This window comes from Thalassophryne amazonica, chromosome 1 (assembly GCF_902500255.1).
Source record: "Thalassophryne amazonica chromosome 1, fThaAma1.1, whole genome shotgun sequence".
In the NCBI taxonomy this organism is placed as follows: Eukaryota; Metazoa; Chordata; class Actinopteri; order Batrachoidiformes; family Batrachoididae; genus Thalassophryne; species Thalassophryne amazonica.
The window spans coordinates 174,490,202-174,515,775 of NC_047103.1; the positions used below are offsets into that span (position 1 = coordinate 174,490,202).

General features: G+C 46.4%; 1 protein-coding gene across 3 annotated transcripts in view; it reads left to right on the forward strand.

Moving 5' to 3' along the window:
* Positions 1–25,574, forward strand: part of fmnl2b (formin-like 2b) — a 360,828-nt gene that overhangs the window by 293,147 nt on the left and 42,107 nt on the right. For all 3 annotated transcript variants that reach the window (XM_034179825.1, XM_034179807.1, XM_034179816.1), the window contains 3 exons: positions 7,784–7,913; positions 8,687–8,847; positions 8,967–9,068. In XM_034179825.1, the coding sequence (XP_034035716.1) occupies positions 7,784–7,913; positions 8,687–8,847; positions 8,967–9,068 (393 nt within the window). The remainder of the gene's footprint in view (positions 1–7,783; positions 7,914–8,686; positions 8,848–8,966; positions 9,069–25,574) is intronic.

The following is a 25,574-nucleotide window of genomic DNA, read 5'->3' on the forward strand; positions in this document are numbered from 1 at the left end:
AATTTTACAAATGGTTTTCAACACGGAGGTGTTTTTCCTGTCGCGGCGCACACAGATTCATTGAGTCGTCACGGAAACGACTCAGCGAATTTGCGCGCACGTCTTTCATTACAAAATGTCCTTAAACAGTGGAATGTCCGCATAAACTCCTCATGCCGGCCTCTTCTGAATCTTCTCTGTTCTCTCACGACGTCCTGGGTGAATTAAGCCTTAAATTAGGATGTTTTCAGGTCGAAACAGGCCGACGACGGCGCCTGGAAGCGCTGCACGACGTCCCACTCTGTGGGAAGTCCTTACAGTGACAGAAACACCCCATAACCTCTCATCAGCCGTTAAACTTTTCACTGAAAACCAGCTAAATTTCTCGAATAGTGTCCACTCGGATATTCCTCACAGGTCCAGAAAAAAGTTTGATAAAGCAATGCGCGCCGTCTCGAGCAGCGTGTGAAACAAAGGAATTCAGCCGAGAGGGCGGGACCACATCTCACTCAAGGCCTGCCCACAGGGAAATGACGTCACTGATGCGTGAAAAAACTCACGCATGCGCACGAGGGTTCAAGCATGATTGGTGTAAACGCATGTCAATCAAATCCATATAGGGTTTTTTTTTTTATTTTATAAAACTGCCGGTTAGTTTTGTAAAATACATCGTATATATATATATATATATATATATATATATATATATATATATATATATATATATATATATATATATATATATATACACACACACACACACAATGGGGGAAATAAGTATTTGATCCACTGTCACTTTTGCAGGTTTTCCCACCTACAAAGAATGTGGAGGTCTGTAATTTTTATCATAGGTACACTTCAACTGTGAGAGACAGAATCTAAAAAGAAAATCCAGAAAATCACATGATATGATTTTTAAATAATTAATTTGTATTTTATTGCATGAAATAAGTATTTGATCCCCTACCAACCAATACGAATTCTGGCTCACACAGACCTGTTAATTTTTCTTTAAGAAGCCCTCTTATTCTGCACTCTTTACCTGTATTACCTGTTTGAACCCTAACCCTAACCCTAACCCTGTTTGAACTTGTTACCTGTATAAAAGACACCTGTTCACACAATCAATCAATCACACTCCAACCTGTCCACCATAGCCAAGACCAAAGAGCTGTCTAAGGACACCAGGGACAAAACTAGACCTGCACAAGGCTGGGATGGACTACAGGACAACAGGCAAGCAGCTTGGTAGAAGACAACAACTGTTGTGATTATTTATTAGAAAGTGGAAGAAACACGAGATGACTGTCAATCTCCCTCGGTCTGGGATTCCATGCAAGATCTCATTTTGTGGGGTAAGGATGATTCTGAGAAAGCTCAGAACTACACAGGATGACCTGGTCAATGACCTGAAGAGAGCTGGGACCACAGTCACAAAGATTACATTAGTAACACATGATGCTGTCATGGTTTAAAATCCTGCAGGGCAGCAAGGTCCCGCTGCTCACGCCAGCACATGTCCAGAACCGTTTGAAGTTCACCAGTGACCATCTGGATGATCCAGAGGAGGCATGGGAGAAGGTCATGTGGTCAGATGAGACCAAAATAGAGCTTTTTGGAATCAACTCCACTTGCCGTGTTTAGAGGATGAGAACAACCCCAAGAAAACCGTCCCAACTGTGAAGCATGGGGGTGGAAACATCATTTTTGGGGGTGCTTTTCGGCTAAGGGGGCAGAATGACTGCACCGTATTGAAGGGAGGATGGATGGGGTCATGTATCACAAGATTTTGGCAAACAACCTCCTTCCCTCAGTAAGAGCATTGAAGATGGGTCGTGGCTGGGTCTTCCAGCATGACAATGACCCCAAACACACAGCCAGGGCAACTAAGGAGGGGCTCCATAAGAAGCATTTCAAGGTCCTGGAGTGGCCTGGCCAGTTTCCAGACCTGAACTCAATAGAAAATCTTTGGAGGGAGCTGAAACTCCAAACCTGAAAGATCTGGAGAAGATCTGTATGGAGGAGTGGACCAAAATCCATGCTGCAGTGTGCAAACTTGGTTAAGAACTACAGGAAATTTCTGGTATGTAAGAAAGCTCACCAATGCATGCATTTTTACCGTAAAGGCATTTTAATGTGGACAGAACTTTTATGGAGATGTTTTATTGCTGTTTTAATGAATCTGTTCTTACCTTTTCTTTTATCTGCCAGTATGGGTTTTTAACTTTGAAAAACAAAAACTGTCTGCATTGTATTGTAAATGAGTGCAACAAGATTGCTGCCGTTTCCTTAAACAAGCTGCCATCTATATATAAAAATAGATCCATTAAGAAGGCAAGGTTGATCTTTGATGATCCCAGTCACCCCCTGTACCCTGAGATCAAAATGCTTCTGTCTGGTCGTAGATTTATGTCCAAGAGATGTAAGACCAATAGGTACAAGAACTCTTTTATTCCCACTGTCACTAGATTTTTAAACACTATCATGTGAGTGGTTTTTAAATAGGTTTTCCTATCATTATTATGTTTTATTGTTATTATCTTTACTGTTTGTTGAGTTTTCATGGTGAGTTTTCATGGTGAGTTTTCATGCCATATTTAAGATCATGTTATGTTATGTATGAATGTGTTCCTATGCTGACTGCACAACAAATTGCCCCTGAGGGGCTAATAAAGACAACTTGATACTTGATACTTGACCTCTGTAATGGCAGACAAATGTTTCTGTACCAATTGCTAAAGTCTGTTTTTCTAGGGGATCAAATACTTATTTCATGCAATCACACAATGTGATTTTCCGGATTTTTTTTTTAGATTCTGTCTCTCACAGTTGAAGTTTCCTATGATAAAAAAAATACAGACCTCTACATTCTTTGTAGGTGGAAAAGCCTGCAAAATTGACAGTGTGTCAATAACTTATTTCCCCCACTGTGTGTGTGCATATATATATATATATATATATATATATATATATATATATATATATATATATATATATATATATATATACGAGGTCTGTTAGAAAAGTATCCGACCTTTTTATTTTTTGCAAAAACCTGATGGATTTGAATCACGTGTGCTTGCATGAGCCAACCTTGAACCTTCGTGCACATGCGTGAATTTTACACGCCTGTCGGTTGCGTCATTTGCTTTTAAACAGCCTTTATGTGAGTTTGGGTGGAGTCTCTCTGCATTTTTTCTTTGCAAGGAAATGGCGGAACGACTGGAGCAGCGCGACTGCATCAAATTTTGCAAGAAACTGGGCGACAGCCAGGTGGAAACCATTCGGATTATTCAGACGGCTTTCGGTGATGATCCTCTGGGCATCACACAGATTAAGGAGCGGTACAGCCGGTTTAAAGACGTTTGCACAACGGCGGAGAGCGAGCCGCGCTCCGATCGGTATCAACACGCTGAAACGACCAGATCATTTCCAAATTGAACGCTGTGGTGATGCGGGACCGTCGTGTGATTATCCGAGAAATTACGGAAGAGGTGGACATCAGCACTTTTTCGGCATATTCCACTGTGAAAGAAGATTTTGTCATGAAAAGTAGCGGCGGTGAAATTCATCGGCACGAAGCTGATGGCGCAGCAACAGCACCTCCGTGATGAAGCCTCACAGGACATGTTGTAACATGTCCAGCTCGTCCACAATTTCTCGGATAGTCGCATGACTGAAAAGCCACCGAAAACCGTCTGAATCTTCCGAATGGTGGACGAGGTGGGCATGTCACAACATGTCCTGTGAGGCTTCATCACGGCCATCAGCTTTGTGCTGATGAATTTCACCACCGCTCCTTTTCATGGCAAAATCTTCTTTCACAGTGGAATGTGCCGAAAAAGTGCTGATGTCCACCTCTTCCGTAATTTCTCGGATAGTGACACGACGGTCCCACATCACCACAGCGTTCACTTTGGAAATGATCTGGTCGTTTCATCGTGTTGATGCCGATCGGAGCGCGGCGCGCTCTCCACCATTGTGCGGACATCTTTAAACCGGTTGTACCGCTCCTTAATCTGTGTGATGCCCATAGGATCGTCACCGAAAGCCGTCTGAATAATCTGAATGGTTTCCACCTGGCTGTCGCCCAGTTTCTAGCAAAATGTGATACAGTCACGCTGCTCCAGTTGTTCCACCATTTCCTTGCAAAGAAAAAATGCAGAGAGACTCCACCCATCCTCACACAAAGGCTACTTACAAGCAAATGACGCAACCGACAGGTGTGAAAAAAATGTTCAAGGTTGGCTCATGCAAGCACACGTGATTCAAATCCATCAGGTTTTTGAAAAAAATTAATAGGAGGCACAAATAGACACAACAAGGGCTTCAAGATGTCCAGATTCCCTTCAGATCCGAACACAAGAAAAATTTGGGAAAATAATGTCAGCCGTGTGGGATGGAAGCGACTTCATCATCAAAGTTTTGAGAGGTCAATTTATTGTTCAGTCCCATGTACAGTAAAACTCACCTAAACCATCATCGAATAAACCACATATTATCAGGATGTGAGTTTTGGTTCTTTTAGATTTTCTTGGTTTTGTTGCTTTCCTGCTTGTTTATTCTCTTGTTGGGTTTTTCTTACTTGGGTCTGTCTGTCTCTATCACTCTTCTCTGTTTCTCCTGGTTCTTGGTGGTGGGCATCTGCCTCTCTCTGGCCACACCCTGCTTCTGGTGCATTCCATGCACACCTGATCTCAGTTTGCACCTCATCACCTGGGTGTATATATATAGCTCCTCAGTTTGCCTTGTCCTTCACCAGATTGATGCGCCTAGTGCCTTCTCTCCAGCTCTGTTTGTTTATTCTCGACCTGCTTGCCTCACGTGTGTTTTGACCACCTGCTTGTATCCTCGACCACCTAATGGCCCTGTCCCACTGGCGTTTAGGAGGATTTGTGGATGGAATGCGCACAAAAGTGGCCCACATCCGCCAAACAACCGCAATAACCATGTAACATTCCTGTATGAGTTAGCCGCCATCTGAATACATCCGTGATCATCCGCAGAGGCACGTATGTCCGCAGCCAGGATTTTTGAGCGGCTCAAAAATCCTGCTGCGGATGAGATCCGCATGACTGCCTGAACACATACTGAACGCAGGACATACATAACCAACGCGCCGCATATCCCCTGTCATCCGCTGATATCCGCAACCGACAAGTTGGCGCGGCTTGGCGGCGGACCGGGACAGCGTGCAAAACAGATATGACGCATGCCCAGCATGGCCACATCACGGTCGCAAATGGTATGTCGCGCATGCAGACTAGAGCATGACACAGGAGTGGATTTTCACTCCCGTCCCATCCCGCTCCCACAAAAAAAAATCCCATCCTGTCCCAATCCTGGACTGGAATAAAAAAATCAGTCCCACTCCCGTATGTCTCACGCTGTGATGATCAATCAGGGACTGAATATGTAGTGACATGGAGATGTCTGGAGTTTGACTGAAGATGTGAACATGTCCTGTATCTGGTAGCAGCCTGTGAGCAGGACTTATGTCTCTTTTGTCCTTTATTTCACAATTATGACAGAGTTTTTGGAGCGAGCAGCAGCATCACAGCAGGGGGAGCGGAGTTTTTTTTTTTTTTTTTACGTGTGCGAGCGAATCATCTGTGGACAATATTTTATTAATTAACTACACAGATGTATAATAAAACAAATGGTGACTGGTTTCTAAACACAATTATGACAGAGTTTTTGGAGCGAGCAGCAGCAGGAGCGGAGTTTCTTTTTCTTTTTATGTTACGTGCGTGCGCAAGTGAATCGTTCATGGAGATTATTTTACTTATTAACTACACAGATGTATAATAAAACAAATGGTGACTGGTTTCTAAACACAATTATGACAGAGTTTTTTGGTGGAAGAGCGAGCTACAGCAAGCAGCGGAGTTTTTTTTTTTATTGTTTTCATGTGCACGTGTGAACGGAACAGTTGGTCCTCAAGTTGGGTCCTGCAGAGGCGGAAGGACCGCTGAAAGCAGCCGTCATCCAGACGCAGCTCCTGCAGCAAATAATGATACTCTCTGTATTGGGAGCTTTCCACAACAACTCCCTCCGTGTGATCAATGTCCGTCATGTTAATTTGACTGACAACTGGAGCCGGCGAGCGGAATGGAAGCTCCTCCTGTTTGATGACGCACCGGGGCGAATTTTTGCAGCAAAAGCAGAGCGACACACCGGGCGAAGGAGGCACATCCATCGCCACGTGACTCCCGTGAATTTGTAGCGTCGGATCGCGCCCGGTGTGAACACGGCATTAAATAGATGAAAATCATCATCTATTTTTGGCATTCCCGCTCCTTCCCGCTCCCGTTCATTTTTATTCCCGTCCCATCCCAATCACGGGATTGATAAAATTTTGACTCCCATCCCACGGGAATCCCGCAGGAATCACGTGACCCACGGGAATTCCCGAAAAATGTCATCCTCTAATGCATCACGGCCACTGTGCCCCTCATGGGGGCGCATCCGCGGTCGCCTTCGCTTCTGTTCCCTGTTATATCCGCTTTTCTTCCTCATGTATTTGCTGATCCACACCGGGACATTTGTCATTTCTGCCCACCTTTGTTGCGGACGCTCAGCTTTTGTCTCCTTATTCCATCCGCAAATCCTCCTAAACGCCAGTGGGACAGGGCCCTAAGCCGTTCCTAGTACTGTTGCTCTTGTTGGACTGCCTTTTTATGTACCAGGCCTCGTTTACTGCTTCAGTAAACTGTTTTTACATACAGAGCCTTTTGTCTGAATCCTGAATTTGTGTCCCACCTTATCCATCGACTAGACCTGATAGATATTGACAGAAACCGGACAAAAAAGTCCCAAAGTTTTTGTATTGTTTTCCATGTAATAAACACCATATATGACAGATTTTATATAATGGATTTTTTGCTCACATCGGATAAATCCATCCAATTGCAATGTATCTCCATTAAAAACCCCTTGCATGTGGGACCTGAGTCATTTCCGTGATTAAAAAACCCATCCGTTTATTTTTCAGACTCAGACCCATAGTTGACATGCACCTGTTAAATCAGACACAGAAAAAGGCTGTGATTTGACAGTTTTCTGCTTTCACTCCTTCGTCTCCCATCATATTTTAATAGTTTTTGCGGTGCACACGCTGATTACATTTCAGGATCCCATACATTTGGTAGAAAAGTGCAAACTTTACAACACGGAGCCAGAAAAAGAGGAAATCTTACAGCTTACCTTTGAAATGAAGGTGATGATTGTAGAAAGAAAAGCTTGTCGAGGGTCAAATTAGTCCAGAATAAAGCATAATCCAGCGTTGGAGATCTTTAAAACTGTCATGCATGTCATTGCATGACACAGAGTTACAGAGCTGCAGAAGCATAAATCAGGCTTTAAATTAATTAAATAAATGATCATAAATTGTAAATTTGATAGCTTAACTATTTTTATATTTATTTTGATAGTACCTGTACCTGGAGGTGTTGCTGTATGAGGTTAAATGATTAAAAAATGTTGAAAACATAAAAGGTTAATTTAGTAGTTCAGCACAGTTGGCCCCAAAATGGCGCGTGTTCTGAGTTGATGCTACTCTCTCAATTAAGGGACTCTAGGTATAAGTAAACAACATTGCCATCTATTGATCAAAACAAGCAACTGCCCTACATCTACATCCAAATAAATTTTGAAATGAAAACTTTCCTTTGTTCGATCATTTATTATCATTGCTATATCATTTGGTAATTATGTATCAACACCACATTAAGTCATGGTAAAATTACATTCATTCCAAAGCATGTCTTTCTGTGTGTGTCTGTGTGTGTGGTTGCACGTGCAGCTCTTGGAGACAAAGTCGACGGACAGAAAGCAGACGTTGCTGCACTACATCGCCACTGTGGTGAGAGACAAATATCCCACAGTGTCTATGTTCTTCAATGAGCTTCACTATGTGGACAAGGCTGCTGCAGGTACATCAGAGTGATCAGAATGTGTCAAAATATATGCAAATAATAAATGTTTATAAGTTCAGTGGATGAGAACGAATGAAATATTTGTTCCATTGAAAGAATGAAAAAACATTCATTGTTTTATATAACGGCTAAAATACGTAGATCCTTGTCATTTGATATTTTATTAATTTATAAACAACAGTAAAGGGACTTACATTTTGGTGTTCCTCACTGGTGCTTTGACATCAATAGTCCAACACAAACTTTAAAGAGGAGCCCAAAATTGTTCTCAATCAACTTGCAAAAAACAATTCTGATGATATATTCCGTGCTGTCGTGCACTGACTTCATGTACAGACTGCCGTCTGCTTTCCTCACTCCAGTGAAAAATCGCGTCAGAAATTTGTCAAGCTTTTCATCCTAACTTCACCCTAACAGCTCTTCGTGCCTCCAGATGGCTTATGGCATAGTAGATTAGTTTGTGTGTGTGTGTTAGAAGAATTAGCACCATCAGTTAGCTCCTTCAAATTGTCGTCCGTCAGCAAAACAAACTCCCCCAATGTTTAGTTAAATGCTGCGCCCACTAGTGGGCGGTGGTCACAGCGTGCAATGGTACAAGACGTATGGAACCAAATTTACACGCTAAATGCAACGCAACACAAATGGGATGAATAATCCATGTCACGTGACATAAACAGCACCGATCAAGTGACAAGGATCCACTCAACCGTTATATAATTATTGATGGCTGTTAAAGGTTAAAGCAGCTTTGTGTTTTCATGTGACTGCAGTGAGTCTGGAGAACGTGTTGTGTGATGTGAAGGAGCTGCAGCGTGGCATGGAGCTCACCTGGAGGGAGTTCAGCATGCTGCACAATGCCATGCTCAAAGACTTCATCAGCAGGAATGAATCACGACTCAGCAAACTCCAGGAGGACGCACGGATTGCTCAGGTCAGCTCACAAAACATGAGAGCTGGACAACAGCAATCAAATGTTTGAGACCAGGAAATAGAAGCGCACACACCATCAAGCTCTGTGGTGAGATTTCATTTTGTCTGATTTCATTGCAGGATGCATTTGATGAGGTGGTCAAATTTTTTGGGGAGAGTTCCAAAACAATGCCACCGTCAGTCTTTTTCCCCATCTTCGTCCGTTTCATTAAAGCATACAGGGTGAGTAATGGCCACTGCAGGCCTCCATACAAGAGGTGTGACCTGTGAACCTCTAATACTTTCCAGCATTGTATTATGGCACACTTTAATTTCAATTTATTTATATAGCACCAAATCACAACAATGCTGCCTCAAGGTGCTTCACATGAGTAGGGTCTAACCTTAAACAACGCCCATGAGTAAGCACATCATTTTTGAGGAAGGAACCTCAAGCAGACCAGACTCAGAGGTGTGACCTACTGCTTAGACCAGGAGCCAGCAACCCGTGGCCGCTGAGCCACATGGGGCTATTTGAAGTGCTCCACTGCGGCTCCCTCTACCATAAAGGCTCAGTGCCATGAATCTTTTTTTTTTTCGTCCTATGTGGCAGTGTCTTTTAATTTGAAAATCTCAAGGATTTCAGACTAAGTGATGCTTTGATGTAACTATAGCACCTTTGTGTTGTGTGGGCCGCTGAAGAGGAGGTACTGCTGGCCCACCACCACCAGAGGGCGCCCTGCTTGGAGTGCGGGCTCCAAGCACGAGAGGGCGCCAGACCCAGAGGAAGTGACAGCTGTCACTCATCTACACCAGTACTTAAGCCGGACTGCAACTCCACCTCCCCGCCGAGAAATCGACTACCGAGAGGTAACTTCTCTGCTGACTCATATTGTTGAGTGAATTCTGAACTTCTGTTGCAGCCGGTATCCTGTGGTGTTCGCCCTTATCTGGGGAATTGGCGTGTGACGACGACGACTGCGCTACAGATAAGTGGTTACACAAGGAGCTGCACGAGTGTGTGATTCGGAGGTGGAGGTCCTCCTCCTGACTGTGTACAGACTGTAGACCACTGAGTGTAAGGACTTACACTCATTCATCTTGTCTCTGCTTTTTGCCAGCAGTACCAGGTTCGACAGCCGAAGACAGAGGTCACCTGGGGACTCGGGACTTGGCGGCTCCGGTGTTCTTCAGACCGTTGGTGGTGGAGGCCGTGTGGGACGCGGCCTCTCTCTCGTCAGGGTCTTCTATCTTCGAGCCTGCCCACACATCACCTGGTGTTAATTGACTTTGCAATTTCTGTATATTTAGTTGTGTATTGTCACAACATTAAATTGTTACCTTTTGGCTTACTCATTGTCCATTCATTTGCGCCCCGTGTTGTGGGTCCGTGCTACGACACCTTCCCAACAGGATTTCTCGGCCATCGTCATGGATTCCGAGGGACGTCAGCTTGAGCGTGAACGGCCAATGGAAGAGCCGGGGGCGCAGGCGTCAGCGGGAGGCGTGTTGAGTGAGCTGCAGCAGATCTTAACCGCCTTCACGGCTCGGTTGGATTTAGTGACCGAGCAGAATGTCCTCCTTAATCGGAGAGTGGAGGCTCTTGCCGCCAGGGTGGAAGCGCACGATCAGGGCGCTGCTGCAGCTCCTCCTCTGGCTGGTCCTGGGCCTGAATCAGACGTACCACTGGTCGTTCAACGAACCCCCCCACCATCCCTTGAAGCATACATAAGCCCTCCGGAACCGTACGGGGGCTGTGTCGAGACGTGCGCGGACTTCCTCATGCAGTGTTCGCTCGTCTTTTCACAGCGCCCTGTCATGTACGCATCAGACGCTAGCCGGGTAGCTTATGTTATTAATCTGCTTCGAGGAGAGGCACGCGCATGGGCTACGGCGCTTTGGGAGCAGAACTCACGGCTCCTAACGTCTTATACTGGGTTTGTACAGGAGTTCAAACAAGTGTTTGATCATCCCAACAGAGGCGAGACCGCTTCGAACGTGCTGCTGTCGATGAGACAGGGGCGCCGTAGCGCAGCCGAGTATGCAGTCGACTTCCGCATCGCGGCAGCGAGGTCCGGCTGGAATAACGTTGCGCTCCGCGCCGCCTTTGTAAATGGACTGTCACCGGTCCTCAAGGAGCACCTACTGGCTAAGGAGGAACCGCGGGATTTTGACGGGCTTGTCGATTTGGTTATACGCTTAGACAACCGTTTGAATGAGCATCGTCGGGAGCAGGCCGGGGGGCGTGACCGGGCACGAGCCGTCCCTCCCCCTTCCGGTTCCGACAAGGTGACGTCGTCCCCACGCTCCACTGCCAGAGAGCTCCGTGTGGCTACAGCTCCCCCTGCTGAGGAGGCTATGGACACGAGCAGGGCCAAATTAAGATCAAATATCAGACAAAGGAGGCTGGCCCGCGGGGAGTGTTTTGTCTGCGGCTCTTGTGAGCACATGCAGAGGGACTGCCCTGAACGGTCAAACTACAACGCCCATCCTTAGAAACTGGGCTAAGGGTGGGCCATAACACACACGCGGAAAGACCCCGCAGATCGGCACGAATCCCAGTAACAATCCTTTGTGAGGAGTTAACCCTTCACGCCCCAGCACTGATAGACACGGGGTCAGAAGGGAATCTGCTGGACAGCAGATGGGCAAAGGAAGTAGGGCTCCCTCTGGTGGCTCTGCCGGCACCAGTGCAGGTGCGAGCACTAGATGGCACCCTGCTTCCATTAATCACACATCAGACACAACCAGTGACCTTGGTTGTATCTGGGAATCACAGGGAGGAGATAGTGTTCCATGTAACACCGTCTACCTCCCGAGTGATCTTGGGTTTTCCATGGATGGTGAAGCACAATCCCCGGGTCGATTGGCCGTCCGGGGTTGTGACGCAGTGGAGCGAAACCTGCCACCGGGAGTGTTTAGGATCCTCGGTTCCCCCCGGCACTACAGCTAATTGGGAGGTCAAAGTCCCCCCCAATCTATCGGCGGTGCCAGAGGAGTACCATGATCTTGCTGACGTTTTCAGCAAAGATCTGGCGCTCACTCTTCCTCCGCACCGACCGTATGATTGTGCCATCGATTTAGTCCCGGGCGTTGAGTACCCGTCCAGTAGGTTGTACAACCTCTCACGTCCGGAACGCGAATCAATGGAGACCTACATCCGGGACTCTTTAGCTGCCGGGCTGATCCGGAACTCCACCTCCCCGATGGGTGCTGGTTTCTTTTTTGTGGGCAAGAAGGACGGCGGACTCCGTCCATGCATTGATTACAGAGGGCTGAACGAGATCACGGTTCGCAACCGATACCCATTACCTCTGTTGGATTCAGTGTTCACGCCCCTGCATGGAGCCCAAATCTTTACGAAATTGGATCTTAGAAATGCGTACCACCTGGTTCGGATCCGGAAGGGAGACGAATGGAAGACGGCATTCAACACCCCGTTAGGTCATTTCGAGTACCTGGTCATGCCGTTCGGCCTCACTAACGCCCCCGCGACGTTCCAAGCTTTGGTAAATGACGTCTTGCGGGACTTCCTGCATCGGTTCGTCTTCGTATATCTGGACGATATACTCATCTTTTCCCCGGACCCTGAGACCCATGTCCAGCATGTAAGTCAGGTCCTACAGCGGTTGTTGGAGAACCGGCTGTTTGTGAAGGGCGAGAAGTGCGAGTTCCACCGCACTTCTTTGTCCTTCCTGGGGTTCATCATCTCCTCCAACTCCGTCGCCCCTGATCCGGCTAAGGTTGCGGCGGTGAGAGATTGGCCCCAACCAACAAGCCGCAGGAAACTACAGCAGATCCTCGGCTTTGCAAATTTTTACAGGAGGTTCATCAAAGGTTACAGTCAGGTAGTTAGCCCCCTGACTGCCCTGACCTCCACAAAAGTCCCCTTCACCTGGTCGGATCGGTGCGAAGCCGCGTTCCAGGAGTTGAAACGCCGGTTCTCGACTGCACCAGTTCTGGTGCAGCCTGATCCTGATCGCCAGTACGTAGTAGAAGTGGACGCCTCTGACTCAGGGATAGGAGCCGTGCTGTCCCAGAGCGTGGAGGCTGATAAAGTTCTCCATCCTTGTGCCTTTTATTCCCGCAGGTTGACCCCAGCTGAACGGAACTATGACGTTGGCAATCGGGAACTCCTTGCGGTGAAGGAGGCTCTTGAAGAGTGGAGACACCTGCTGGAGGGGGCGTCGTTGCCCTTCACGGTTTTCACTGACCATCGGAACCTGGAGTACATCCGGACCGCCAAGTGGCTGAACCCCAGGCAAGCCCGCTGGTCTCTGTTCTTCGGGCGCTTTGACTTCCGGATTACATATCGCCCCGGGACCAAGAACCAAAAATCAGATGCATTGTCCCGGGTGCACGAAGAAGAAGCCAAAGCGGGGCTGTCGAACCCCACCGAGACCATCATCCCCGAGTCCACTGTCGTGGCCGCCCTTACCTGGGACGTGGAGAAGACCGTCCGGGAGGCCCTGACCAGGAGCCCGGACCCGGGGACTGGCCCCAAGGACAGACTGTACGTCCCACCAGAGGCAAGAGCTGCCGTATTGGACTTCTGTCACGGGTCCAAGCTCTCCTGTCATCCCGGAGTGCGTAGGACCGTGGCAGTAGTCCAGCAGCGCTTCTGGTGGGCGTCCCTGGAAACCGACGTCCGGGACTACATCCAGGCCTGTACCATCTGCGCCAGGGGCAAGGCAGACCATCGGAGGACGACGGGCCTCCTCCAACCCCTGCCAGTGCCTCATCGCCCCTGGTCTCACATCGGCCTGGATTTCATCACGGGCCTCCCGCCGTCCCAGGGCAACACCGTAATCCTCACGATAGTGGACCGGTTCTCCAAGGCGGCCCACTTCGTGGCCCTCCCGAAGCTCCCGACGGCCCAGGAGACAGCAGACCTCCTGGTTCACCACGTCTTGCGGCTGCATGGGATACCTTCGGACATCGTCTCAGATCGTGGTCCCCAGTTCTCTTCACAGGTGTGGAAGAGTTTCTGCAAGGAGCTGGGGGCCACCGTGAGTCTCTCGTCCGGGTACCACCCCCAGACCAACGGCCAGGCAGAGCGGGCCAACCAGGAGTTGGAGCAGGCCCTTCGGTGTGTCACCTCTGCACATCCGGCGGCCTGGAGTCACCATCTGGCCTGGATCGAGTATGCCCACAACAGCCAAATTTCGTCTGCTACCGGCCTCTCCCCTTTTGAGGTGTGTTTGGGGTACCAGCCCCCATTGTTCCCGCTGGTGGAGGGAGAGGTCGGTGTGCCCTCGGTCCAGGCCCACCTCAGGAGATGTCGCCGGGTGTGGCGGACCGCCCGCTCTGCCCTGTTGAAGGCCCGGACGAGGGCCAAGTCCCATGCGGACCGCCGACGGTCCCCGGCCCCCACGTACCAGCCCGGGCAGGAGGTGTGGCTGTAAACAAAGGATATCCCCCTCTGTGTGGACTCAACCAAGTTGAAGGACAGGTACATTGGACCATTCCCTATCCTCAAGATCATCAACCCGGCCGCAGTGAAGCTCCGTCTCCCGGCTTCGCTGCGGATCCACCCTGTCTTCCACGTGTCCCGTCTCAAACCGCACCACACCTCGCCCCTCTGTACACCTGGACCCACGGCGCCTCCTGCCCGGCTCATCGACGGGGAACCTGCTTGGACGGTCCGCAGGCTCCTGGACGTCCGTCGTAAGGGCCGGGGGTTCCAATATCTGGTGGACTGGGAGGGGTATGGACCTGAAGAACGCTCCTGGGTGAAGAGGAGCTTCATCCTGGACCCGGCCCTCCTGGCCGATTTCTACAGACGTCACCCGGACAAGCCCGGTCGGGCACCAGGAGGCGCCCGTTGAGGGGGGGGTCCTGTTGTGTGGGCCGCTGAAGAGGAGGTACTGCTGGCCCACCACCACCAGAGGGCGCCCTGCTTGGAGTGCGGGCTCCAAGCACGAGAGGGCGCCAGACCCAGAGGAAGTGACAGCTGTCACTCATCACACCAGCTGTCACTCATCTACACCAGTACTTAAGCCGGACTGCAACTCCACCTCCCCGCCGAGAAATCGACTACCGAGAGGTAACTTCTCTGCTGACTCATATTGTTGAGTGAATTCTGAACTTCTGTTGCAGCCGGTATCCTGTGGTGTTCGCCCTTATCTGGGGAATTGGCGTGTGACGACGACGACTGCGCTACAGATAAGTGGTTACACAAGGAGCTGCATGAGTGTGTGATTCGGAGGTGGAGGTCCTCCTCCTGACTGTGTACAGACTGTAGACCACTGAGTGTAAGGACTTACACTCATTCATCTTGTCTCTGCTTTTTGCCAGCAGTACCAGGTTCGACAGCCGAAGACAGAGGTCACTTGGGGACTCGGGACTTGGCGGCTCCGGTGTTCTTCAGACCGTTGGTGGTGGAGGCCGTGTGGGACGCGGCCTCTCTCTCGTCGGGGTCTTCTATCTTCGAGCCTGCCCACACGTCACCTGGTGTTAATTGACTTTGCAATTTCTGTATATTTAGTTGTGTATTGTCACAACATTAAATTGTTACCTTTTGGCTTACTCATTGTCCGTTCATTTGCGCCCCCTGTTGTGGGTCCGTGCTACGACACCTTCCCAACACTTTGTAGGCAACCAATCACAGGGAGTAGCTTCACGAAGGTGAGAACTTTGTTCTACATTCTGTTGAGTGAAGGTGAGATTCTTCTTACTTATAAGGTTTTGAATAATCAGGTCCCATCTTATCTTAGGGACCTCATAGTACCATATCACCCCAATAGAGCGCTTCGCTCTCAGACTGCAGGCTTACTTGTAGTTCCTAGGGTTTGTAAGAGTAGAATGGGAGGCAGAGCCTTCAGCTTTCAGGCTCCTCTCCTGTGGAACCAGCTCCCAATTCAGATCAGGGAGACAGACACCCTCTCTACTTTTAAGATTAGGCTTAAAACTTTCCTTTTTGCTAAAGCTTATAGTTAGGGCTGGATCAGGTGACCCTGAACCATCCCTTAGTTATGCTGCTATAGACTTAGACTGCTGGGGGGTTCCCATGATGCACTGAGTGTTTCTTTCTCTTTTTGCTCTGTATGCACCACTCTGCATTTAATCATTAGTGATTGATCTCTGCTCCCCTCCACAGCATGTCTTTTTCTTGATTCTCTCCCTACAGCCCCAACCAGTCCCAGCAGAAGACTGCTCCTCCTTGAGCCTGGTTCTGCTAGAGGTTTCTTCCTGTTAAAAGGGAGTTTTTCCTTCCCACTGTCGCCAAGTGCTTGCTCATAGGGGGTCGTTTTGACCGTTGGGGTTTTTCTGTAATTATTGTATGGCTTTTGCCTTACAATATAAAGTGCCTTGGGGCAACTGTTTGTTGTGATTTGGCGCTATATAAATAAAATTGATTGATTGATTGAAATCCCACCCCTGCCACATTTCTCCATGTAATGTGGAGTTGCATCAGGAAGGGCATCCGGCGTAAAACCTGTGCCAATTCAACATGCAGATCCACCTTGGATTTGCTGTGACGACCCTGAGTGCAAACAAGGGAGCAGCTGAAGGGACTTAATTTTAACTGAAAAATAACGTAAAAATCAGCAGTTTGTATTTTTATTCTGACTCGAGCTTGAGTGTGATGATGAAGTCATCCTGTTTTTCTCCTCCTCAGTCACGTTTTGTGCTTGAACATAAAACAACTGCATTAAGCTCAAGATCTAAAATAAATAAAATAAATACCTTTCTTCATTAAAAAAATCTCCTATAACAGTGGAATATCCGGATAAAATGCTGAAACCGACTTCTTCTGAAACTTCTCTGTTCTCTCACGATGTCCTGGATCAATAGAGCCTGAAATGTGGAGGTTTTCAGCTTGAAACAGGCTGACGACGGCGCCTGAGAGCGCTGCGCGACGTCTCGCACCGTGGGAAGTCCTTAAAGTGACAGTATCACCTCAAAATCTCTCATCAGCCATTAAAATTTTCACTGAAAACCAGCTTAATTTTTCAAACCGTGTCCACTTCGATGTGTCTCACAGGTTTAGAAAAAACTTTGATCAAACAAAGCGCCAGTCTCTCAGCAACTTCTCAGACAAAGGAATTCTGACGAGGGGCTGGACGACTCCTCCCACAAGGAGTGCTCACAGGCGAATGACGTCACCGACAGGCATGGAAAAACTCATGCATGTGCACGAGGGTTCAAGCATGTCTGACGTAAAAACATATGAATGAAATCCATATAGTTTTTGAAAAAATAAAAAGGACCTATACTTTATTGACAGCCCTCATATATATATATATATATATATATATATATATATATATATATATATATATATATATATATATATATATATATATATATATATATATATATATATATATATATGTGTGTGTGTGTATGTATTTTCTAAAATTATCTTCCTTAACGCAAACTGAAAGCAAATCTCACCAACTTGATATAAATTAATTAAAAATCTAAAATCCAGCTTCCTGATGAAGTGGTGTAGAGGAGGATTTTCTTCAAAAGAAGACCTGAAAGTTCAGCTACAATTTGACAGAAAGTACATTTGAGATTAAAGACTAGATTTGATGTTTTGGTGAAAGAAACGTTTGTATTTCTTCATAATTGATGTAAATAAAGTCCAAGACATAATGTTCATGTTTCCATCCCCTGACTTGTCTGAAGAAAACTGGCAATAAAACTGATTATTATTTACAGGTTTTATCAAGTTTTAGAGATTTGCTTTCAGTTTGAGGAAGATAATTTTAGATATTTTAATTCTTTATATTTTATTTATTTATTTATTTATTTGTATTTCTCATATTTAAAATGGCATAAACAAATTAAAATGTGTGAAATTCCAAGTGTTCCAATCCTTTTGGAGGGCACAGTATCCTAACCTTATGATGAGTGTAAAATGAGTGTGATATTATTACTGTTTGGTTTAAGAAGGTTTAATTTTCACTGTTGCTGCACTTTGTGTCAAATCATAGTCATATCATATATCATATTGATATGACAATTCAGTAAGGTATATCTTCTATTATACATTCCAAATCTAAGGTGGAACTCTACTAGTGTTTACTAAGGTACACATAAATATATATATATAAAAAGAGAGTATTTCCACTGAGGTTCCTGGTCTTGAGAACCAGGGATGGTCGGTTGAAAAGCTTTTTTATCCCATGAGAACTCTCCCTACCCACCTAAGAGGCTCAAGATTATGGACAGCAGGTATATAAGTGACATTTACATGACAATTTATATCACAATATTGAGATACGATAATTTGGCCATATTGTACAGCCCTACTGTCAACTAGCTGAAAACTTTGAATATTAATTTACATCTACGAGGTCTGTGAGAAAATTATCCGACCTTTTTATTTTTTTAAAAAACTATATGGATCATGTGCGCTTGCATCAGACAAGCTTGAACCTTCGTGCGCATGCGTGAGTTTTTTCACGCCTGTTGGTTGCGTCATTCGCCTGTGGGCAGGCTTTGAGTGAGCACTGGTCCACCCACCTCGTCGGATTTTTATTGTTTAGGAATGGCGGAGCGACTGCCGCTTTGTTCCATGAAAATTTTTTGAGAAACTCTGCCAGACAGCCAGATGGAAATCATTTGGAAGATTCAGATGGTTTTCGGTGAAGATTCTGTCGGTATCACACGGATTAAGGACCATTAAAACTGGATGAAAAACGGCCCACGGCGGCGGAGGGCGCACTGCGCCCCGAGCGGCCATCGACAGGCTGGAACAAGCAGATCACTTCCAAATTTAAGGCTCTGTTGATGCAGGACGTCGTGTGACTAACAGAGAAGTTTCAGAAGAGGTCGGGATCAGCACTTTATCAGCACATTCCACTGTTAAAGGAGATTTTGTAATGAAAGACGTGCGGACGGATTTGCACTTCGGGACGCAGCCGCTCACAGCCGCTGGACAAACAACACCTCCGTGTTGGAAGTCTCACTGGACAAGTTGGAACATGCCCAGCTGTTAAACAATTTCTCGGATACTCACTCGACTGAAAAGTCATCAAAAGCGGTCTGAATCTTCTGAATGGTTTCCAACACGGAGGTGTTTTTTTTTTGTTGCGCGCAATGAGCGGCTCCGTGCCGACGCGCGAAATCCTCCGCACATCTTTCATTACAAAATCTCCTGTAACAGTGAAATGTGCCACAAAAGTGCTATCTCCAGCTCTCTTGCCATTTCTGTGGTAGTCACACGATGTCCCGGATCAACACAGCCTTCACTTTGGAAATGATCTGGTCGTTCCAGCCTGTCGATGGCCGCTCGGTGCACTGCGTGCCCTCCGCCGCGCGCCCTTCGCCGCTGTGGGCCATCTTTAAAAAGGTTTTAACACTCCTTAATCCATTTGACGCGGACAGAATCTTCACCGAAATCCATCTGAATCTTTCGAATGGTTTCCAACTGGCTGTCTCTAACAGTTTCTGAAAATAATTTCATGTAGCAAAGCGGCAGTCTCTCAGCAAGTTCTCAGACAAAAGAAATCCGACGGGAGGGGTGGACCAGTGCTCACTCAAAGCCTGCCCACAGGCGAATGACGCAACCGACAGGCGTGAAAAAACTCACGCATGCACACGAAGGTTCAAGCTTGTCTGATGCAATCACACGTGATTCAAATCCATATAGTTTTTGAAAAAGTAAAAAGGTCGGATAGTTTTCTCACAGACCTCAAACATTTAAAAAATGCTTAAAGTGGCAGGGGGTTAAGAGGGCTGTAATTAGGGGGATGAGCTGAAAAGCAAAAAAGAAAAATGCTTTAAAAGGTGGGGGGTATGGGGGGCAGAGCCCCTCCAGAAGCTGAAAGGTAAAATAAGGAAAATGCTTAAAAAGGAGGGGGGTCTGAGTTTTAGTCATGCTAATGCTCCCAAGAACCATTTTGTTGAAAAAGTCTGAAGAACCTAAAGGACATGGTTAGATGGCGAGGAGCTTTTCCAGGCATGTGAGAGGCAAATAAAGTAAAATGTTTAAAAAGGCAGGGTTAGGCTTAGGGTTACCCCCCCAGAAACTGAAAGGTTTTTGCCATGCTAATGCTCCCCTGAAGCATTTTCTCCAAATAAAGTCTGAAGGACCTAAATGACATGGTGAGATGCTGACGAGCTTCGCTCATTCATGTCAATCAATCAATCAATCAAATTTTTTTTTATATAGCGCCAAATCACAACAAACAGTTGCCCCAAGGCACTTTATATTGTAAGGCAAGGCCATACAATAATTATGTAAAACCCCAACGGTCAAAACGACCCCCTGTGAGCAAGCACTTGGCTACAGTGGGAAGGAAAAACTCCCTTTTAACAGGAAGAAACCTCCAGCAGAACCAGGCTCAGGGAGGGGCAGTCTTCTGCTGGGACTGGTTGGGGCTGAGGGAGAGAACCAGGAAAAAGACATGCTGTGGAGGGGAGCAGAGATTGATCACTAATGATTAAAAGCAGAGTGGTGCATACAGAGCAAAAAGAGAAAGAAACAGTGCATCATGGGAACCCCCCAGCAGTCTACGTCTATAGCAGCATAACTAAGGGATGGTTCAGGGTCACCCGATCCAGCCCTAACTATAAGCTTTAGCAAAAAGGAAAGTTTTAATCCTAATCTTAAAAGTAGAGAGGGTGTCTGTCTCCCTGATCTGAATTGGGAGCTGGTTCCACAGGAGAGGAGCCTGAAAGCTGAAGGCTCTGCCTCCCATTCTACTCTTACAAACCCTAGGAACCACAAGTAAGCCTGCAGTCTGAGAGCGAAGCGCTCTATTGGGGTGATATGGTACTATGAGGTCCCTAAGATAAGATGGGACCTGATTATTCAAAACCTTATAAGTAAGAAGAAGAATTTTAAATTCTATTCTGGAATTAACAGGAAGCCAATGAAGAGAGGCCAATATGGGTGAGATATGCTCTCTCCTTCTAGTCCCCGTTAGTACTCTAGCTGCAGCATTTTGAATTAACTGAAGGCTTTTTAGGGAACTTTTAGGACAACCTGATAATAATGAATTACAATAGTCCAGCCTAGAGGAAATAAATGCATGAATTAGTTTTTCAGCATCACTCTGAGACAACATCTACGAGGTCTGTGAGAAAATTATCCGACCTTTTTATTTTTTTAAAAAACTATATGGATCATGTGCGCTTGCATCAGACAAGCTTGAACCTTCGTGCGCATGCGTGAGTTTTTTCACGCCTGTTGGTTGCGTCATTCGCCTGTGGGCAGGCTTTGAGTGAGCACTGGTCCACCCACCTCGTCGGATTTTTATTGTTTAGGAATGGCGGAGCGACTGCCGCTTTGTTCCATGAAAATTTTTTGAGAAACTCTGCCAGACAGCCAGATGGAAATCATTTGGAAGATTCAGATGGTTTTCGGTGAAGATTCTGTCGGTATCACACGGATTAAGGACCATTAAAACTGGATGAAAAACGGCCCACGGCGGCGGAGGGCGCACTGCGCCCCGAGCGGCCATCGACAGGCTGGAACAAGCAGATCACTTCCAAATTTAAGGCTCTGTTGATGCAGGACGTCGTGTGACTAACAGAGAAGTTTCAGAAGAGGTCGGGATCAGCACTTTATCAGCACATTCCACTGTTAAAGGAGATTTTGTAATGAAAGACGTGCGGACGGATTTGCACTTCGGGACGCAGCCGCTCACAGCCGCTGGACAAACAACACCTCCGTGTTGGAAGTCTCACTGGACAAGTTGGAACATGCCCAGCTGTTAAACAATTTCTCGGATACTCACTCGACTGAAAAGTCATCAAAAGCGGTCTGAATCTTCTGAATGGTTTCCAACACGGAGGTGTTTTTTTTTTGTTGCGCGCAATGAGCGGCTCCGTGCCGACGCGCGAAATCCTCCGCACATCTTTCATTACAAAATCTCCTGTAACAGTGAAATGTGCCACAAAAGTGCTATCTCCAGCTCTCTTGCCATTTCTGTGGTAGTCACACGATGTCCCGGATCAACACAGCCTTCACTTTGGAAATGATCTGGTCGTTCCAGCCTGTCGATGGCCGCTCGGTGCACTGCGTGCCCTCCGCCGCGCGCCCTTCGCCGCTGTGGGCCATCTTTAAAAAGGTTTTAACACTCCTTAATCCATTTGACGCGGACAGAATCTTCACCGAAATCCATCTGAATCTTTCGAATGGTTTCCAACTGGCTGTCTCTAACAGTTTCTGAAAATAATTTCATGTAGCAAAGCGGCAGTCTCTCAGCAAGTTCTCAGACAAAAGAAATCCGACGGGAGGGGTGGACCAGTGCTCACTCAAAGCCTGCCCACAGGCGAATGACGCAACCGACAGGCGTGAAAAAACTCACGCATGCACACGAAGGTTCAAGCTTGTCTGATGCAATCACACGTGATTCAAATCCATATAGTTTTTGAAAAAGTAAAAAGGTCGGATAGTTTTCTCACAGACCTCAAACATTTAAAAAATGCTTAAAGTGGCAGGGGGTTAAGAGGGCTGTAATTAGGGGGATGAGCTGAAAAGCAAAAAAGAAAAATGCTTTAAAAGGTGGGGGGTATGGGGGGCAGAGCCCCTCCAGAAGCTGAAAGGTAAAATAAGGAAAATGCTTAAAAAGGAGGGGGGTCTGAGTTTTAGTCATGCTAATGCTCCCAAGAACCATTTTGTTGAAAAAGTCTGAAGAACCTAAAGGACATGGTTAGATGGCGAGGAGCTTTTCCAGGCATGTGAGAGGCAAATAAAGTAAAATGTTTAAAAAGGTAGGGTTAGGCTTAGGGTTACCCCCCCCAGAAACTGAAAGGTTTTTGCCATGCTAATGCTCCCCTGAAGCATTTTCTCCAAATAAAGTCTGAAGGACCTAAATGACATGGTGAGATGCTGACGAGCTTCGCTCATTCATGTCAATCAATCAATCAATCAAATTTTTTTTTTATATAGCGCCAAATCACAACAAACAGTTGCCCCAAGGCACTTTATATTGTAAGGCAAGGCCATACAATAATTATGTAAAACCCCAACGGTCAAAACGACCCCCTGTGAGCAAGCACTTGGCTACAGTGGGAAGGAAAAACTCCCTTTTAACAGGAAGAAACCTCCAGCAGAACCAGGCTCAGGGAGGGGCAGTCTTCTGCTGGGACTGGTTGGGGCTGAGGGAGAGAACCAGGAAAAAGACATGCTGTGGAGGGGAGCAGAGATTGATCACTAATGATTAAAAGCAGAGTGGTGCATACAGAGCAAAAAGAGAAAGAAACAGTGCATCATGGGAACCCCCCAGCAGTCTACGTCTATAGCAGCATAACTAAGGGATGGTTCAGGGTCACCCGATCCAGCCCTAACTATAAGCTTTAGCAAAAAGGAAAGTTTTAATCCTAATCTTAAAAGTAGAGAGGGTGTCTGTCTCCCTGATCTGAATTGGGAGCTGGTTCCACAGGAGAGGAGCCTGAAAGCTGAAGGCTCTGCCTCCCATTCTACTCTTACAAACCCTAGGAACCACAAGTAAGCCTGCAGTCTGAGAGCGAAGCGCTCTATTGGGGTGATATGGTACTATGAGGTCCCTAAGATAAGATGGGACCTGATTATTCAAAACCTTATAAGTAAGAAGAAGAATTTTAAATTCTATTCTGGAATTAACAGGAAGCCAATGAAGAGAGGCCAATATGGGTGAGATATGCTCTCTCCTTCTAGTCCCCGTTAGTACTCTAGCTGCAGCATTTTGAATTAACTGAAGGCTTTTTAGGGAACTTTTAGGACAACCTGATAATAATGAATTACAATAGTCCAGCCTAGAGGAAATAAATGCATGAATTAGTTTTTCAGCATCACTCTGAGACAAGACCTTTCTAATTTTAGAGATATTGCGTAAATGCAAAAAAGCAGTCCTACATATTTGTTTAATATGCGCTTTGAATGACATATCCTGATCAAAAATGACTCCAAGATTTCTCACAGTATTACTAGAGGTCAGGGTAATGCCATCCAGAGTAAGGATCTGGTTAGACACCATGTTTCTAAGATTTGTGGGGCCAAGTACAATAACTTCAGTTTTATCTGAGTTTAAAAGCAGGAAATTAGAGGTCATCCATGTCTTTATGTCTGTAAGACAATCCTGCAGTTTAGCTAATTGGTGTGTGTCCTCTGGCTTCATGGATGGATAAAGCTGGGTATCATCTGCGTAACAATGAAAATTTAAGCAATACCGTCTAATAATACTGCCTAAGGGAAGCATGTATAAAGTGTCCACAACATATGCATATTATCATTAATCAAATCAAATCAAATCAATTTTATTTATATAGCGCCAAATCACAACAAACAGTTGCCCCAAGGCGCTTTATATTGCAAGGCAAAAGCCATACAATAATTACAGAAAATCCCCAACGGTCAAAACGACCCCCTGTGAGCAAGCACTTGGCGACAGTGGGAAGGAAAAACTCCCTTTTAACAGGAAGAAACCTCCAGCAGAACCAGGCTCAGGGGGGAGCAGTCTTCTGCTGGGACTGGTTGGGGCTGAGGGGAGAGAACCAGGAAAAAGACATGCTGTGGAAGAGAGCAGAGATCAATCACTAATGATTAAATGCAGAGTGGTGCATACAGAGCAAAAAGAGAAAGAAACACTCAGTGCATCATGGGAACCCCCCAGCAGTCTAAGTCTATAGCAGCATAACTAAGGAATGGTTAGTGCTATGCCGCCACATTAGTGTGGCGGCATAGCAAAACAATTGTTCATTTTGTGATAAAAGCATGGAATTTGGCACACATATTCTACATTAACTAATGTTTATTTTCAGATATGGAGCCATCCAGAGCTGACCTCCAATGAGCTACAGGGTCAATAAAGAATTACACAGGGGTCAAAATTTGAAAATGCTCCAATCATGTTGAAAGCTATACCACATTATTTGTCTGATCATAGCGATTCCAAAAAGGTATAGTTTGGACTATCTATGACTGAATGTTCTGGAGCTTTGGGGTAAAAACTGCGAAAATGGTGACAAAGGTCAGTTTCAGTTTGTACAGGGGTCAAAATTTAAAGTTGCTCCAATTTTGGTAAATGATTTTACAAATTATTAGTTGAGTTAATTGGATCTTAAAAAGGAATAGTTTGAGGACTTTTTCCAGGCATGTGAAACGCAAATAAAGAAAAATGCCATAGTTGGGGGTCTGGCGGGCAATACAATAGTCCAACCTAGAGGAACATTTAACAAACAACACACATAAGCCGGTACGGTACATGAACACATATAAAAGCACACACAAGGAAAGAATTGGGAAGAAAAACCTCCATTGCTGCTGCGTTGAACCCGCAGCACCACTGGAGCAAAAAAAACCCCATAGCACAGAAAACAGTCATAACAAAACAAAAAAACACAATAGACGACAGACAACAGCCAAGACTTGGATGTGTCCAGTGTCCAGACAGACAGCCTGGAAAGACCGCCCTTGAGGCACCATCAGGCCTTATCTGTCCATCCTGGGGGGGATCCCAGTCCTGAATCAGTCCACCAGAGTCTCAAGGTCCCACAGTCAACATCTCAGGACTGGGAAGGGAGGGAGGCAGTGGAAGACAAGGAGGCGGGGGAGACGAGGAGCGAGGCTATCAGGACTGTTCTTCAGGGGGAGGATTTTATCCCAGCGGCCTTGAAGGACAGCTGGTATTTGGGAACCAAATAGATATCCAGATTAACAGACGCCTGGCAGAATCCACAGTCTGAAACTTCAGAGTGGCTCCCAAATACATCTGAATAGAGGAGAGATGTGGTCTCACAGACGATCAAAGCGGTTTTCCAGTGCAGCCATTCTCCCCGAGATGGATTCCAACGTGCGGTTGACAC